This window comes from Thalassophryne amazonica, chromosome 19 (assembly GCF_902500255.1).
Source record: "Thalassophryne amazonica chromosome 19, fThaAma1.1, whole genome shotgun sequence".
Taxonomy (NCBI): domain Eukaryota; kingdom Metazoa; phylum Chordata; class Actinopteri; order Batrachoidiformes; family Batrachoididae; genus Thalassophryne; species Thalassophryne amazonica.
Genome location: NC_047121.1, coordinates 41,940,741 through 41,960,257, shown reverse-complemented (window position 1 = coordinate 41,960,257; position 19,517 = coordinate 41,940,741). Strand labels below are relative to the sequence as shown.

The following is a 19,517-nucleotide window of genomic DNA, read 5'->3' as shown; positions in this document are numbered from 1 at the left end:
GCGTCTGTGTGGTCCGTTACTCGCACTATCACTCACGGGAGTTGATTCTGACATTTCACACAGATGCAAACACTATTGCACAGTTATACTTGTGAGGACCCTCGATGATACACGGTGCTGCTCACACGTCCTTTTATTTTTATTTTAAGAATAATCTGAGGCATAGAAACACATCTAAAAGGACAAGTTGACTTCTTTTACAACCGGAGTCATAATAAAACAAACATCGGCCTCATGTTACGAAAAGATTTGTTTGAGTGAAGAAAAGTTCCCACATTTACCAATTTTCTTGTCTTTTTTCATACATATGAACAGATTTCATGTGTAACCTGGACCTGCAGTGAATGCTGTGGAATTAAGAGTCTATCCCAGCAGTCATAGGGTGTAAGGTGGGGTACACCCTGGGCAGGACACCAGTTTGCCACAAGGCCACTATAGACATATAAACACACTCACACACACACCTACAGACAATTTAAAGTTTCCAGTTCACCTAAGGGCCCTGTCCCACTGGCGTTTAGAAGGATTTGCGTATGGATTGCGCACAAAATTGGCCCATATTCGCCAAACATCCACAATATCCGTGTAACATGCCTGTATGAGTCGGTCGTCATCCGAACACGCCCGTGATCATCCGCAGAGGCATGCATGTCCGCAGCCAGGATTTTTGAGTAGCTCAAAAATCTGGATATGGATAACATCCTCCTTACATAGTCCATACATACTCAATTCATACACAATACATACTCACTCTATGCACTGTATATCTGCCGTTAACCGCTGATATCCGCAACTGACGGGGATTTGCGGCTTGGCAGCGGACTGGGACAGTGTGTAAAACAGATATATTGCATGCCTATCATGTCCACATTACAAACTAAAATAAGTTGTAGCGAATGCATACAGATTGGCCACGAATAAAGTTTTTTTTATTACATCTGCTTTGCAGCTGATTTGCGGACAATCTGTGAATGCATAACAAACACGTCACGTAAACTCAAAGTACTATGTGGCAGAAAGCGACATACCTGCCAGTCAGTTCCGATCCGGCTGTGTAAATCCACAAAGACGTAGCTGCTGCAATCCAGGACTTTTATTTAACACCAACAAAAGGAAGAGTTGCTGTTTAGCCACAACTCACGCTGAAGTCTGTTTTCTACCGTCTCACACCCTGAGTGGCTTCCCCCCTCCCGCTCCCCAAACTCGTGAACAGTTAACCCTCGCATGACAACATGAACAAACTCTGTGATAAACTTGTCCAAGTCCAGCAAATGCTCCTTTCCTGTCTCGCTCTCCTTTTGTCATGCTCTCTGCTCGTCTGCATCTCTCGCTCTGACTATTCCCTTGCTTTGTTTTCCCAGTGTTTCTGCTGGCGATGAGCTCTTCTGGTGTAAGTGACACACAGTGTCTGTTCACTTGTGCAAACCTGTTTTATCTGCACTTTAAAGGGGTCATGTGTGGTAAAATCATTTTTGTCTTCATTTTGGAGTTTGATATGGTTGGTGTTTCATGTTAAACATCCTCAAAGTCACACATTTGTATGACTATGTATGCATATGGAAATTACGTCACTATAACCAAAATTTTGGATCGTAGAGACCGCTGTGATAAAGACAGAGCTGGAAAGTTTAATAAGCGTGCAGGGAAGATGTTTTGATCAACTTTACTATTTCGCTGATGGATTGTAGTAAGTAGCATATAGGTAATATTTTGCATGGATCCTTAAAAGCGAACATTCTTACATGTGTGCAGATTAACTGACACAGGCTGCAAAGAACAACAAACAAGTGAGATGCAACAGGTTCAATCTGAGACGAAATTATGAATAAGTTCCAGAAAGTTGAGATTTTTTAAATGTCAATCATTTGTAAGAAGAATCGAAATGGACTTATGGATTTTCAGCGTAACCTTTGATATACAGGACCAGACTGCAGATTTTTGAGGTCAAATCATGTGGTCAGATGCAGATTTTACATTTTTTTCTAGCTCCTATTTTACGCAGATGCAGATTTCCAGTTGTCTAGAAGCATATGTTTGCACAGATGCAGATTTTGTGGGGAAACTTTCCAGTCTGGGACATGGGGTGCTCGCATTAAAGGGTGAGGGGGCGTGGCTCACGGCAGCTATCTGCCATTTAAACCAATAGTCACAGAAATATTGTTTCCAAAGCAGCTTTCACCTGGTTGTATTTGGCACAGAGTCCCTCATGAGCCGGCACACTACTTGTAAATGTCAGGAAAGATGTTTTTTGTGTGTTTGTTGCTGGAGCACTGCCAGACCCAACACACCTTGTTTGGGCCTGTGCTCAGATATGGATGTCTGGGGCAGACCCAAAGCAACACAGTGTAACTCCAGGACTTGGTGTACACTGCAGGAAAACTCATTCTGAACTCTTGGTATCTCAAATTAACTTTGCCCAGACCTGGTAAAAACTGGATGCCAAATTAATCCAGCACGAGTCGAGGCGCAGCAACGAGGAATTATTCAGATTAGCCCTCCAAAATTTTAAATGTGCTCAAAACTGGAATTAGTATATATACATTTCTTATTGTTACATGGGAAACAAGGTACCAGTAGATTCAGTAGATTCTCACAAATCCAACAAGACCAAGCATTCATGATATGCACACTCTTAAGGCTATGAAATTGGGCTATTAGTAAAAAAAAGAAAGAAAAGGGGGAGTTCACAATAATAGTAGCATCTGCTGTTGATGCTACAAACTCAAAACTATTATGTTCAAACTACTGTTTTAGCAATCCTGTGAATCAGTAAACTAGTATTTACTCATAGTTGTATAACCACAGTTTTTCATGATTTCTTCACATCTGCGAGGGATTAATTTTGTTGATTTGGAACCAAGATTTTGCCTGTTTACTAGTGTGCTTGGGGTCATTGTCTTGTTGAAACACCCATTTCAAGGGCATGTCCTCTTCAGCATAAGGCAACATGACCTCTTCAAGTATTTTGACATATCCAAACTGATCCATGATACCGGTATGCGATATATAGGCTGTCTGCAGCCCTTGGACCCAGAAAGAACAGTTTTCATCTCATCAGTCTACAAAATATTCCTCCATTTCTCTTTAGGCCACTTGATGTGTTCTTTGGCAAATTGTAACCTCTTCTGCACATGTCTTTTATTTAACAGAGGGACTTTGCGGGGGATTCTTGCAAATAAATTAGCTTCACACAGGCGTCTTCTAACTGTCACAGCACTTACAGGTAACTCCAGACTGTCTTTGATCATCCTGGAGCTGATCAGTGGGTGAGCCTTTGCCATTCTGGTTATTCTTCTATCCATTTTGATGGTTGTTTTCTGTTTTCTTCCATGTGTCTCTGTTTTTTTGTCCATTTTAAAGCATTGGAGATCATTGTAGATGAACAGCCTATAATTTTTTGCACCTGCGTATAGGTTTTCCCCTCTCCAATCAACTTTTTAATCAAACTACGCTGTTCTTCTGAACAATTTCTTGAACATCCCATTTTCCTCAGGCTTTCAAAGAGAAAAGCATGTTCAACAGGTGCTGGCTTCATCCTTAAATAGGGGACACCTGATTCACACCTGTTTGTTCCACAAATTGACGAACTCACTGACTGAATGCCACACTACTATTATTGTGAACACCGCCTTTTCTACTTTTTTTTTTTTACTAATAGCCCAATTTCATAGCCTTAAGAGTGTGCATATCATGAATGCTTGGTCTTGTTGGATTTGTGAGAATCTACTGAATCTACTGGTACCTTGTTTCCCATGTAACAATAAGAAATATACTCAAAACCTGGATTAACCTTTTTAGTCACATAGCACTACTATTATTCTGAACACTACTGTATATATTATATAAGCGTTGCTTGTGACAAGGCTTTCTAAAATAAACTCATTTTATCACGGTCAAGAAATTTTTAAAAGCGAAAAGTGATCACACATTTTACTTCGTACATTTTACTACATATATATATATATATATATATATATATATTATATATGTATATATATATATGTATATATATATATATATATATATTATAATATATATATATATATATATATATATATGTATGTGTGGTGTGTGTGTGTGTGTGTGCGTGCGTGCAAGTGTGTAATATGATATCACACCAAAATAAAATCACTGTAAAAATCTGATTAAGCACAGCTTGTTTTGTTTGCTTGTGACAAGCCTTTCTAAAATAAACTCATTTTATCACGGTCAAGAAATTTTTAAAAGCGAAAAGTGATCACACATTTTACTTATATATATACATATATATATATATATATATATATATATATATATATATATAATATATATATATAATATATATATAAACAAATATTTACTATTTAGTTGGTTTTCATTATTACCTCCGCCAAGGAGGTTATATTTTCGGTCACGTCCGTTTGTTTGTTGGTTGGTTGGTTGTTAGCAGGATTACTCAAAAAATCCTCAACGGATTTCAATACAATTTTACCAGCGGTGTATCTGGCCTAAACTTAGAAGTCATTAATTTGGTATGATCTAGAACACGATCCGGATCCAGTAATTTTTAAGGATTCCTTTATCATTGCAGGATAGGGCCAATTTCAACATTTTTGCATCTAACTTCATGAAGACGGGTCACAAAGGCTGAACAAAAGTTAAGTTATGACACAACAATAATTAGCATTTGTTTCTCCTCATTGAATAAACATTATAAAAAAAAACCATGTAGTTCATGCAGTTTCTCTTTATAAATACATTTGCTGAAGATCTAAGGGTTTTAAACACTGAATCTGAAACATGACGGTAGATGCGTGAAACGATGTGGAATAAGTCTCTTTGCCAAAGGGTATTCCGTGTGACGTCAGTGACCCTATGACCTTGGCGGAGGTTTGTGCTCTCCGAGTGCTTCTAGTTTTAGGCACAATAAATATATCATAAATACAAATAAATAAAAGTACTACTTTTACTTTGATATTAACTTTAACTACATCAATGCAAACAAATTCATTTCTGTGTGTTAGATTTTCAGTGGCATGAGTTTTGTGTTTGTTTTTTTCTCTGATTTTGATGTGTAGCATAAAAATCCACACTCACTGAGAATGAGGCCTTTAGTCAGTGAATCCTGAGCGATGGTTTTGAAAATCGTGCAGGAGCACAGAAGGTTGCATCATTAATGTGAGATGAAAAGTCTCACACAGAGAAGCAGCCTGTCAGACGTGCTGCTGGTTTAGTCAACACTCACACACTGTGGATCCAGCTAAGAGGCTGAAGCGCAAACGGATGTTATTACAGATATGATCTTCAGCATCATCATTGCTGCTGTTCTCTCTCTCTCTCTCCTCTCTCCTCTCTCTCTCTTTCTCTACCTCTCTTTCTCTCTCTCACACACACTTTGCTTGTGTATTTATGTATTGTTGTGTTTATTTGAATCTCAACACAGTCTAATCTCTTGTATTTTGGATTAATCACATGCTGCTGAGAAGATCTGATTTTAAAATGTATTTGTGTGCAACACACACTCACACACACACACACACACACACACGCACACAGACATGGGATCAAATACTTTGCATTGTATTTAAATACAAATACTTTAGATTTTCAAATACAAATACTAATACAAATTCTTTATATTTTGAGTATTTCAAATACAAATACAATACTTTCTATGAATTATAAACAACAAATCAACACAAAACTGATAACCGGTGACAATTTATTGTGAAAATAGCATGACCAAATACTATTGATAAGTAAAGGATTGAATGTTTTATCACAAATTCACTATTATAATATCACAGGCAATAATCAAACTATCACAGTCTATATTCAACATGGTGTCACAGAGATTCCCAAGTTTAAAAAGTATTTGAAAAAGCATTTGTAAAAGTATTTGGAAATACTTGGGATCGGCGATGTATTTGAAATACAAATACAAATACTTTGAATTCAAAATCAGAAAATACAAATACAAATACTCCAAAAAATGTATTTAAGTATTTTCAAATACAAATACTTTTGTATTTGGCCCCATGTCTGCACACACACACACACACACACACACACACACACACACACACACACACACACACACACACACACACACACACACACACACACACACACACACACACACACACACACACACAATTTTGACTTGTAAATGCAAATATATTTTAAACTTTTGAAAATAAAGATATCAAATAATATTTTGCTCAAATGTTAATTAACAGTGTGACTACTTTTCACATTTAAAACAGATTATTTATATATCTTTATTGATTTAGTTTTATGTATGTATTTATTATTAAGGTAATAATATACATAATTTCTTGTGAGTGGTCTTTGTGGTTTTTGTAATAATGTTTTAGTGAATGATTATCAGCAAGTGTCTTTGTAGTATTTATAATAATAATAACATAATAATATAATATATTTATACAGTACTTCCCCTCAGACAATTTCAAAATGTTGAACATAAATTTCAAAACACTCCAAAAAAAATCCAAACACCAAATATGTGCACACAATGTGTGTGTATGTGCAATACAATCTAGCAATATTTAATAAAACAATTCAATTAAAAATATTATTAAAACCAAATGCTACGTATAAACAGCAGATAACAGCTGTGTTGTGAGGTATACTAATGTCTATTGGCAAATTACTTCACAGAGTAGCACCATGGCAAACAATAGCTGTTCATTTTTCACCCTAGAAATACATCTTGCATCCTGAGACCTCGATCTCTGAGGAGGCACATAAGGCTCAATTAGATCCAAAAGATAAGAAGTCCCACAGTCACTCAAAACAGTGTAAGCAATCAGTAGAACCTTGAAATCCACTCTGACTGTGGCCACAATTGGGGGCACTCTTTGAAGTAAGAGCTGGCAATGCCCACAAGCACTACCACGCCCCCCACCTTCTACCTAGATCAAGGTCAACACACTGCAGCCAATGCTGTGGTCTTTGCAGAATTAAGTCTTAGTTGCAGAGAAGCTGAGTGAGGGGAGTGGGTTTGCAACTGTCCTGGATCAAGAGTAAGATCTAGGTTGCCAGTGGCTTCCTGAACTCAGACAATAAACGTGTATCTGTATGGAATGACAGTGTCCAACTTATAGAGAGATGGTTGGTCGTAATCAGTGACCTAATACGATGACTGGATGCCTTTTGTACAAGGTCTCTCCAGAGGAACCTTGAGTATCACTGAAATGACTTGTATCAAACAAAAAGTTAATTACAGAGACACAGATGATGTCTGCAATGTAAGGGAATGCCAGCTACATTTTGGACATGTGGCAAGCTTCTTTGGGTATAGTCCAGCATTGCAGGTGCCTCAGTGTTGACGACTCCGGCAACTGGAAAAGGCCAAAGCGATGCCACCTGGCTGTGACAGATAGATTTTGGGAGTGCACCAGTTGTTGGTCTGGGTAGTGTTTGGCACTGTGCAAACAAATTGAACTGAATAGTTGTAATCCAGGACCCAAGGCAGGAAACAGACAATGTTTAACCAGGCTAAGGTTACTAACGCAAACAGAACAATGAAAAGCATAAAAACATTTTGCATTAAGCGAGTGGCCTGACAGCACAAAAACATATTGGAATTTGTAGAAACTGTTGAAACTGGGAGTATGAAGGAGAATGATACTTAAAACAGGATGTTGAATGACAAATATTAATTTCTGTTGATGTTCTGTTAAGGCTCCAGCCCCATCAAGTCTAACCTTAAAACTGTGAATAAAACAGTCTATTTTTATAAAATTCTTAAGGTGTCTTAAGACTTTTGCACAATGCTGCATGTGTTGGAACACAACATAAACAAGAACTAACAGAAACAAAGACTGACCTACATCTATTTTATTTTATTTTTGACAGGGCAAAGATGGTGACCAATTTCATGTACGGAGCATCCAGAAAGTATTTACAGTGCTTCACTTTATCCACATTTTGTTATGTTACAGCCTTATTCCAGAATGGAGTAAATGATAACACGAAAAAAGTTTTGTTTTTTTTGTTTGTTTGTTTTTTTGAAAATTTATTAAAAAAAAAGAAGAAATTACATGTACATAAGTATTCACACCCTTTGCTTAATACTTTGTTGATGCACCTTTTGGCAGTCTTCATGAATATGATGTCACAAGCTTGGTGCATCTATCTTTGGGCAGTTTTGCCCATTCCTCTTTGCAGCACCTCTCAAGCTCCATTGGGTTGGATAGGGAGCATTGGTGCACAGTCACTTTCAGATCTCTTCAGAGATGTTCAGTCGGATTCAGGTCTGGGCTCTGTCTGGGCCACTCAAAGACATTCACAGAGTTGTCCTGAAGCCACTCCTTTGATATCTTGGCTCGGAGGTCTGTTGACAATTCCTTTGACTTCATGCTTGGTTTGTACTCTGACATGTACTCTCAACTGTGGGACCTTATGTACATAGACATATATATATATATATATATATATATATATATATACACACACTCCAATTAAGCTGTAGAAACATTTCAAGAATGATCAGTGGAAACAGGATGCACCTGAGTTTAATTTTAATGTTCATGTCAAAGGCTTTGAATAGTTATGTACCTGTGATTTCTTAGGGTTATTTATATATAATTTTTTAAATAAATTTGCCAAAAAAAAAAAAAAAAAACCTTTTTCACATTGTCATTATTGGGTGTTGTGTGTAGAATTTTTGAGGAAAGAAAAATATTTCATCCATTTTGGAATAAGGTTGTACCATAACAAAATGTGGAAAAAGTGAAGCGCTGTGAATACTTTCCAGATGTACTGTAAATCATTCCTGACACCATGACAAGGGTGATGGAGCAAAAAGTGACCGGAAAGTGACTCAATGGCCACACCGACTCATGAAATTCTTTTCAGATTTCCTGGACAGTAACTACAGGGTACAAGCGGGAACTGGCCCTCGAACAAGAGTCTTGTCTGAATGAAGAGAAAGGGCCCCATTGATGGCACCCAAGGTCATGGCGAGTGTTGGGCTCTGCCTGGACTCTTGCTGACTCAACACTGGCCCCCAACACGTCCTGGACTAACTTGTGTATGTCTCCAACCACCATTAGTCAAACGTTAGTCACAAGCGCTCGTTCAAGTGAGAAACATTAACGGCTCTTCTGTTCACAGATCCCACAGCCCAAATGTGATTTTTTTAATTGTTAGTGTGATGTAATTTCCTCTGCTCGTTGCATGTCTGGCAGGCCTGTTGAAGCCAGCGATGACAGATTTGGTGGATTCCTGCGTCAGAGGACTCCCACAGAGATCCTGACTTCCACTCAGCTGGTACTAATGCGTGCCTGAGGGCTCCTCTTGTTCTGTGGAAAACAGTCTTTCAGACACCTGCTGAGCCGCAACGGGTCTCCAAGGTTACTGCAGAAAACACTAACCTCAGTTTAAAACTCCAATTTGTGTTTGCTATAATTTTTATATATATATATTTTATATTTCTTTATTAAAACCCCCCAAATTGGGGAAAAATAAACATCCATGCAATCACAAAATAAAATACATAAATAAAAACATACAATAAAAACACAATAAATAAAACTTTAAAAAAAATTAAAATGACAGTTAATAAATTGACAAGCACAAACTCAGCAGACCATGGATTAATAACATTTTTGTGAAAAAAGAGATATCTTAAAGAATCAGTGGTTGCTAATACTTATGTCATCACCAATTTTTTTTCAAAGCACCATGAATTTTAAGATTTTGTTACAGTTACTATTTTTGTTTTAATGTGTAAGATATTTTTTATACATCCTTTTAAACTTGTACAATTTTAAATCAGTATTTTATTCAACAATTTTCCTGCTCTGATATGTGTTCATTTCATTTGCAAAAACAGATAAGTGCCCAAAAAGTTCATAAAAGTCTAAATGATCCTCTAAAACCATGTTATTAAACATGGTTAAATTCCCTCTATTGTACAGATTTTTTTTAGAGCAAAAGAGATTTTTTTTTTTAAATATTTCATGATATTTCTTTCTTTCCTTCATGTTTTGGAAGACTATGTGTTTTCCCTTTTTCATTCAAACAATAAGATGTCAATTACCAAAGTAGGTTGTAAGTGAGTGAGACTGTGTGATATCAGGCATTTTGCTGAAAATGCAAAGAATTACAATTTTTTACAATATAAATATACACTGTGAAAGGTAAATCTGTTGTTCACATTTGAAAATTTTGGGTCTATTCATAGTTTTGTCATATGTGATATTGTATATGTTGCGTTGTGGAGTGATTTATCAAATCAAGTTCAACAGTCAAGTTCCACTGACTGTTCAAATCAGATGTAATTCTTTTACCACCTGGCATTTTTGTTCTTGACAGCCTATAATCAGAAATGGTTGATGGATTTTTGAGGTTTTAGATGTGTATTTTATGTATTTCTGTGTAATTTTATAAAACATTTTGTGAGTATAAAAGAGTATGGTGGTATTTATTGATTTTTTAAAAAATCTTTTTAAATTTGTGCAGCACTTTGTGTATATAATTGACAGTGTTATATAAATAAATATTATTACTCTTATTATAGTTAAAGTAATTATTTTAAGGGTTTCCCTCTTTTGATCACCTATCTAGATGTTTTTGTCTGCTACCATGTGCTATTGATTTCACTTTGTCTTTAGTGTGATCATTGTTATTTTGTCTATTATGGTGTTTATTGTGCATATATTTTGACAAAGAAGTTTTGAAAAGATATTAAAATGTTAGAACTATTTGCTAAAGAAATAAATAGGAAGTTCAATGTAAAGTTTAATCATGTCAGATATTTGTATGTGCTGACAAGGCCGGTGCTAAAAAAAAAAAAGTAACCAATTTTTATCCAAGATTATATTCTGAGTGAACATTTTTCTCAAATGCTTTCCAGCAGTCTGTCATAGAGGCATGAATTGTTAGTGTGATGTATTCAGTTATAACACAGTTTATTAATTAATTCAATAAATAATGACATTCAGTTCAGAATCATTTACTTTTTTTTGAACAGTTTGAATTTGAACTATGATTCCCAGCTGTTTCATGTTTGTATTTGTCAATATGAATTTGCCAAATGTTTACTAATAACTGTTTCATTCTTTATAACATTTTAAATGCTTTTTTCATTTAAAGTGCTGTGCAGATGTTTTGGCACATTTATTAATAGATTTACTTTAAATGTATTTAAAATAAAGAAATATTCAACAGTTTATTTAAAATTTTATACATTTTAGAATTTATTAAATTATATACATTTTTAAAAACAGGAAGATAAAACTGAGAAACAGGAGGAAGACAAGTCAATGTCCAGAGAGAGTGAAGGAGAATAGCGGCACATCAACGAGAGTATGATCTATCCTGACTGTGTCGTTGTTGTCTATGTGTGTAATAGCAAAATATAGTAAGCACAATTAATGTACTTTACAATCTACATATTTGCAATTTAATCAACTCTTTGATCAAATGTTCCTTTTAAAATACATAATTGCATTTTTATTACAAATCCTGTTGCTGCACCATTAAACAATCATCCCCTACAAGGCCCCACCTTGAAAAATCCTCTGGAGCTGCAACTGGTTTGATTAAAATTCTTAAAATCCACAACAATTTAAGTTTTTTTTTTTTTTTTTTTACAGAAGCAAGGGAAGAAAACAAAACTTTATGGTAATCAATACCATCAGAAACAATGTGTCAACTAACGACACTGTGTCCACAGTGCAGAATCAGTCCAGTGTTTTGTGGTCTTGTATCTGCCAGTATAGAATCCTGACCTGATATGTGTATTTTTTGAGATATTATGTACATTTTCACAGATACATTGCAAGCACAGTAAAGACAATCCAGTGTATATGCTTTTAACAGCTCTGCCATGAACTAACACACACACACACACACACACACACACACACACACACACACACACACACACACACACACACACACACACACACACACACACACACACACACACACACACACACACACATCTCTTCAATCCAAGATGTTCCTTTCTTTCTTTCATTCTTTCTTTCATTCTAAAATTAAGCAAACAGATTTTTGACTAATCAATTTCAATTTCACTTAGTGCAGAATTCAAGTAGTAAAACAAGGGCATTTCAGAGTAACAACAATTGAAAACCCTTCTTAGTTGTTAAAATCCTCATTATTATCATTATTATTATTATTATTATTATTATATACAAAAAATAAAAACTCTTGAAATGTGAACCTGTACTGGGGGGGGGGGGAGCTTCCAACCCCTAGTCCATCTGGCTACGCACCTGCACTGTCTCTGTTAGCAGGTTGTATCACATGCACCATTGGTCAAAAACAGTCTTGCTCTGTATTTGAAGTGAAAGAGAGTGAAATATATTTTTAAAACGCATTCCGCTGCAGTTGAAGCGCCGCCGTTGGCACCATGCTTATGCTGTACATTGAAAGTGAAGGAGGGCATTAATGTGCTGTTCTGATGTGTAGCAGCTGACTGCCTGCACATTTAAAACAAATCCAGAGGAAATGTGCACTTATTTAGTGACTTGGATATAACTTATCCAATACCCAGCAATAAAAAATTCCTTGATCTGGCAATTCAGATCACTTTAATTGGATCAAGACATCCTTCCTAAAAATCATGTATAATATGACCTCTTTAAAGACAAACTATCAGCATCACTCATGTGAGTCCATGTTCAACTTTCCTGCTGTGACTCAACAATGAGTGAAAGACTGAAGCCAAAACCTGAGGCATGGAAAGTATCACAGTGATTCAGTGAAAGTGAATGAGTGAAGGAGGAGTGACGGAAGAAAGAGAGCAAGGAAAGGACGGAAAGAGGGGGAATGACTGGCGACTGTGTGGGAAGAGAGAGAGAGCGAGAAGAGAGAGAGAGAGAAAGAGAGGAGGGGCTTAAATAGTATGAACTTGTGTATGATTTAGCTGCAGGAAGCATTAACCCGGAGAAAAGACTGCAATCAGGACGCCATATAGCCCATGCTGAAGCTTTTGCCGAAGACAAGTGGCCTTATGGGTAGTCACAGAGTGACTTTTTCCGGCGGGTCACACTTTTTCTAGTGCGCTCCTTCGGTCCTGGCAGTTGGTTTGTTTTTCCTTTCCCCCCCACCGTGCGTAATTTCTCTCCAGGATCGGCAGAAGCGAGATCACAACAACACGGGGACGAGGACTTCGAGCTCCAAATCCAAAAAGGCACTGAGGGGGAAAATGAAAGCCGTTTGGGATATCTGCTTGATTTTCCTCACTCTGCACGTTCCTGGCGCGCTGTCCTTCTCCACACGTAAGTTGACCATCGTTACGCACGGACGGACTCTTTATTGGCCAAGGCTTTGGTTTGGGCACACTGCCTTTTTGGTCCACTCAGATTTGTGACACCCTACTTCGCTAGTATGATTTTTTTAAAACATTAAACTGTGGGAAAAGTTGATCGTCATAATAGTAGAACACATTTTTACAAAGCTGTGACCATAACTGTACACTGCAGTGATGGGAATGAAAAAGAATAGGAATAATTTTGTCAAAATTATTTTTTTAATTAAACAATCAAAAAACATTGTTGCAAAAAAATCACTTTTTAAATTTGCTTTCTGATTAGTGGTCAAATGGATAACAAATAACTGAAATTTTTTGTTAATTGTTTTTAAGGATACAATATGATAACAAATGAGAGACAAAATAGCTGTATTTAAATTAGCATTTTTTAACACTGCTACTGTCTGGATTGTTTTAAAGCACAATTGCATATATATTATAAACTGACACAAAAGGGAGTCTGAACATTGTTCCAAAGAAGCACATGGACAAGCCCACTTGTCAGCTGTGACTGTAGGTCAGAGTGCATTCATTAAGGCGCCTTTATCTTAAAATGCATTTAATCAGCCCAATTAATTGGCTAATTAAGCTTCCACTATTTCATTGCATTAGCTGAGTTGATGTTGTTTTCAGACCTATTACACACCTCAACATGCCATAAAATGTTTTAAAGGGGTCATTATTTATAAGATTACTCTTTATCTGCCTTTTAATGTGACTGGGTTTTTATATTAAAAAAAACCCGAAATCCCACAAAATATCTATAAAATATATTCACTGATTCATTTAATTTAAACCACCAAATCACAGCATCAGTTGTGTCAAGGAGCTTAATAGGAGTAAAGTTTAAACCTAACCCACCCCCTAAGCATGCAAAATGGCAACAGTTGAAAAGGGCCTTCAGGTGTTTTTTGATTATTGGAAAAAAAACGTCAAGAAGTTCAGACTCTTCAGCGAAAAGCAACATTTAGACCCTGAACATCTTGTTTTAGGCTCCTGTGGCGATTGCAAGGATTTCCATAACCAGACTCGTAATTTCTCTGAGACACGCCCACGGAGCCCTCTGATTCTATTTGACACGTATATGGTCATACCAAGGATCTGCTGCTTGACATGCCCCCCAGCAGTGGAGCTGCTGTCAAGCAGCAGCTCCTTTGCATTTAAAGCAACACATGCAGATATGTGTCATTTTTGGAAACTGGCTTCCATTGTGTTGTTTATCAAGTATTTTTGGCTACAAACTTTAATATCTCTGCAAATCGTGCACTTTAGCATATTCCAAATATTAGATTTTTGAAAAGGTGTATAATGTGGCCCTTGAAAGTAAATGATATTTCTAATAATAAATGTATTTTAAACTACTTAGTACACTTCTTTAAGTTAGTAAATGTGAAAAAGTAATCTACTTAACATGTTTAAATGACAAGCACAGGAGACAACATGCACCCAAAGAGAGCATCAGTAATTAATCAGTAGGAATAGGACAACTAGTTGGAATAGTCGACTACGACAAGCTAATATCCGACTAGTCGACTATTTTTTATTAGTCGACTAGTCAAAAACCATTTATTAAGTTCATTTAACCCTTAAATGAACAGACCTGCTGGAGCTGCTTGCACTCCCTTCACTCAGTGAAGACAGTGTGTGAACCTCGGCAGGTGGATTAGTTGCTCAAACAGGTCGTCTATACCTAGTAAATGAATGCAGGTATTGTTTTCATGCGAATGCCGTTTTTTGTATTTGTGATTTTGTGCTTATATTTGTTAAAATAAAATGTCACATTTGAATTTCACCATGAAGATTCGAAATTGGCTTAATTCATTCAAAGTCAAATTCACTTACAGACTAGTTGATGACTATGGTACCCAACTAGTTTTCCCAACTCTAGTAATCAGTGACCATTCTTTGCTGATGGATATTAGTTACCAATTCACTAAATTTCAAATTAAATAAAGCAGCTGTACAACTTAAATTTTTACCCGAGGCCATCAAATACGGTCATCGGGTATTGCGGAGACTTTGCGTCCATCCATCCATCCGTCTGTCCGTCTGTCTGTGCTCAGCATAAATCCAGTCCTGTTACTGCCAGAGTCTTCAAATTCACAGGGAACATTCTTGGGACACAGACTTTGGACAAGTTCAAAGATGGCTAACCTTGACCTATTTTAAGAGGTTAAAAAGTCACATTCTGTTTCATTCAGTTTGTTTGTCTGTTTTTTTTTTTTTTTTTTTTTTTGAAGGGCAGGGGTGACAGCCAATTAAGTAGAGTGGCATGTGACGACAGTGGCTGGTCTAGCTAGCGGCAAACTCCATTTAATTTTTGGGTAAACCTCTTTTTCATATATTATGTAAAAGCTAGCGAGAAATAAACACTTCTAAAACTGAAAATGCTGTTTTTGTAACCTGATAACACCTCTGGAGTGATTTACAAGACATTTCACGGACGTCAACATGCACACTAACTTCTGCTAACTCAAAGCTAACTTCAGCTCTTGTCAGAAAGTCATGTTTGCACACACACATGCCCTCCTGCAGACGCCATTAAATTGTAAATATTGTTTATGATTGATTGATTGGTAGAGGGGCTTTATCGAACATGTAGAAATTGTACATAAGACAATTGGATCTTATAGTTAATGTAAATGACTATATATATATATATATATATATATATATATATATATATATACACACATACATACACACATACATACACACACACACACACACACACACCACACACACAACACACACACACTTTGCAGTGGGATACCAATTAAACAATCCTAATACAGCCGAAGGTATTTTAGCATTGCATTATATTTATTCATTAGAAACGTATCTAAGGGCCAGAATTCAGTGGTGTCCCAAACTATTCCAGAAAGGGCCGAGAGGGTGCAGGTTTTCTTTGCAGCCACTGAGTCCAGCAGGTGATTTCATTGATGAACTCATCCCACCTGCTCAAAGTGTTGTTAATTAGTGAAATCACCTGCTGGAGTCAGTGGCTGCAAAGAAAACCTGCACGCTCTCAGCCCTTTCTGGAATAGTCTGGACACCACTGGGCCAGATGGATTCAATGTCAAGGCTATATGTGGCCCTTGAGGCACCAGTTGGCTCTCGTATATAATGAAATACTTGATTCAACAGTTTCCCAAATTCAGAGATACAACACAGATTCATTTTACACAGGAAGCACGGCTCCATTCTGGGTGTGATTTTGACATGTTTAAAGGATAAATTTGACAGGTGCGATGGCTGATGTGCTGGCGGTGAGGTATAAGCCCATTGGCTGTACGGCCCAGTGTCCCTGCAGAGGAAACCCTCCAGGAGGTTGAATTTCAACAAGTCAGGCCATAATTCGTTTAACACATGGAGCACGGGCCTTTGCGAACCGCAACCAAACAGTGACATCATTTGGTCGGGTTTTGGAGAATGTTAACCGGCAGCTTAATGCACACTAAAGTAAATAAATCAAAGTTATGTCCGCTCCCTGTAAGTGGCTGGATTAGATTTTATGGAGAGCTCACTGGCAAAGAGTAGCAGCTTATAGTGTGGCTCTGCTGCTATTCATCCTGTTTGAAAGACGATCATAAAAGCAAGTATAGTTTGGGGGCTTAAAGAAGACAACGGGCCTTGATCATAAGCTGCCCTGCTGTTTTTTATAGGGTATAATTGGTTGTTACTGTTTTATTCACTGTAATAATGAAGGGTGCTTCCCCATTTAGAAGAGTGCGGTTTTTGCATGCCTTCAGAATCAAAAGTTTTACATGTGGAACTTTCTGACTGGCCATAATTAGTTTTTAGTGCAACACATAATCCTTCAAAGATTTTTTTTAGTTTGTATGTCTTCTCATCTTGAAAACAAATATTTATGTGGGACATTATCATTTAAGACCTGGTATACATCCAAAACAACATGATTCCAAAATATATAAATTTCAGGAAAGGGATTTTAATCTGGCCAAATTTTCTATTTCTCCCACCTGTGCATGCCATAACTACCGTACCGCCTGGTCCATAAGTATTTGGACAGTGACACGTTCTTTTGCAATAAAGACCAAATGGGTCATATTGTGCTGCAGTGCACAGTTTCAGCTTGAAGTGAGGTGGGGTTATAATACACAATACATACATAAAGTAACTGGACAAATTAACATAAATCTAAATATAAGAATTACGCAAGACCTGGTGAGGGAAGCCATCAAGACACCTCAGAAGGAGTTACAGGCTCCTGTGACTGTTTCACTGAGAACGAACAAGATGTGAAATTTCAGCTACACTTTGCCAGAAGTCATGTGGGAGAATTGAGCCTAGGTTTGATCTGTTTTCCTGTTTTAAAGTCCTCTTTTGTTCTCGCTCTACCATCAAGCTGTGATTTACGATGCAACAGGTAAATATTGCACTGTTCCCAGTTTCTCCAATCGCATCCACAGAAGCCTGTAACGCCTTTAGAGTTGTAATGGGTGTCTTGGTGGCTTCCCTCACTGGTCTCCTTCTTGCACAATCACTGGGTACTGTAGTCTTGTTTGAGGGTGGGCGCTAAAGGGGTTAAATGAAAGAGCATAATTGTACATCCAGGGACATCCCTCGTCTGTTCCCATTAGAAACATGGCACTTTCTCTGAGGTTTTGGGCAAATTACACGGCAAACAAAGTGAAAATGCAAACAAAAAGTGAAGATGCAATGGAAAGGGGATGTGTGTTGTGGTTTGTTTATGACCCAGAGCTCAGACATGTTCAGGCGGTTGTGCAGGCGTGAGAGTCAAAGTGTGTAGGCTAAAACTTACCACTGGGAACTGAAAAAAAAACGCACTTTTCGTGGCTGCTTTGGTGATTGCAGCCGAAAATAAAAGAGAACACCATCTTTCTGTTAGAAGTGATGCTGTGTTTGTGCAGGCTGTCCCTGGAAGTGGTCAAATCCCGCGATATCACACAGGGGTTCAAATGAGACTGCGGTTCCTTTTTGCCTACTTCAGGTAGATTAACCACACAGTAACAGACTGTTTGTTTGTCTTAATAATTGACATAAATGAAGTTCAAGACATGTTCACTGACTTGGAAATGTTGATGTATCCATCCCCTAATTAGTCTAAAAAAAAACCCAAAAACTAATTACGTCAGTTTGTTCAATTTATTATGTACTGAAAAAAATACAAGGAGTGTGCATAAAAATGGCTGTAATTCCTTAATGGTTAATATATTTTTGTTAAATCCCCTTGAATTAAAGCTGAACATTTACACTACAAGCACTTCTTGATTGTTTCAGTTCAGCTTCACTGTAGTGGAGTCCAGAGGTCAAATGACAAAAACAGTGCCACCGTCCAAATACTTATGCACCTGATTGTACATGACATATCTGCACTGTGTTGATAAGAGCAACAGTTGTGCTGAAATCAGTGACAAAATGAAATCCTTGTTGTCTTCTCAATCTTTTCTCAGATGCTTTGCGCGGCTCACAGTTGCTAAACGTCGCGTGACTCCTTCCTCTTCGACCGTGCACACGGTCTCATTAAAATCGTCCACATGCGTGCCTTTAATACAACAAACACAGGACTTTTCTTTTTAATACCAAAAAGGGATTTCATGTACTTTTGAAGATCGAGTTCTGCACTTTTGTTCCCTGACCCAAAAATTCATCACTCGTCACGAGCTTACTTTATTTATTAGTTTACAAAGTTTGCACAGCGGATGTTCCGAGCTTTAACATCCAGATTAAACTGATCTCACCGATCCGTGCTTAAGCAGCCTTCACCTCTCCAAATAAATAACACTTTATAATCCATTTTGTCCTGTGAGCGGGACGAGTAGAAACAATAAACTGCAGTAATTTTCTCTGATCATTCTTGGGTTTGAGCCGCGCACAGAAGTGTTCGGGGTGAATACCCCGTCGTCATGCCTGGAATAGGTAAACACTGATTGTTATTCAGCTGGAGCGGCGTATTATTGGCTAATTACGCCGTCTTTCGTTGGCCCTATCTGGTGACAAAGGTAAGCGGCCTCTGTGCGTGTGTTTGTGTGCAGGCGTTGGCGTAAAATGAACTTCTTCAAAGGCGGATCTTGCTGAAAAGGACCGTACAATATCTGTCAGCAGATAGTGAACGGATGTGGCCCCGGGCGCAGATTTGCAGTGGTCTAACAAAGTGTTGACGCTCCCGCTCGCTCGCTCACTTTATACAATTCATCTTACTTAAATGTTTTCATGCTGTCTGCTTCGTCGGGTAAACATC

General features: G+C 37.4%; 1 protein-coding gene across 1 annotated transcript in view; it reads left to right on the top strand.

Moving 5' to 3' along the window:
• Positions 1 to 12,918: 12,918 nt before the first annotated feature.
• LOC117500998 (cytokine receptor-like factor 1) overlaps positions 12,919 to 19,517 on the top strand; it is a 42,950-nt gene continuing 36,351 nt past the window's right edge. The window contains 1 exon segment of the mRNA XM_034159797.1: positions 12,919 to 13,259. Coding sequence (XP_034015688.1) covers positions 13,187 to 13,259 — 73 coding nt within the window. The 5' untranslated portion in view covers positions 12,919 to 13,186.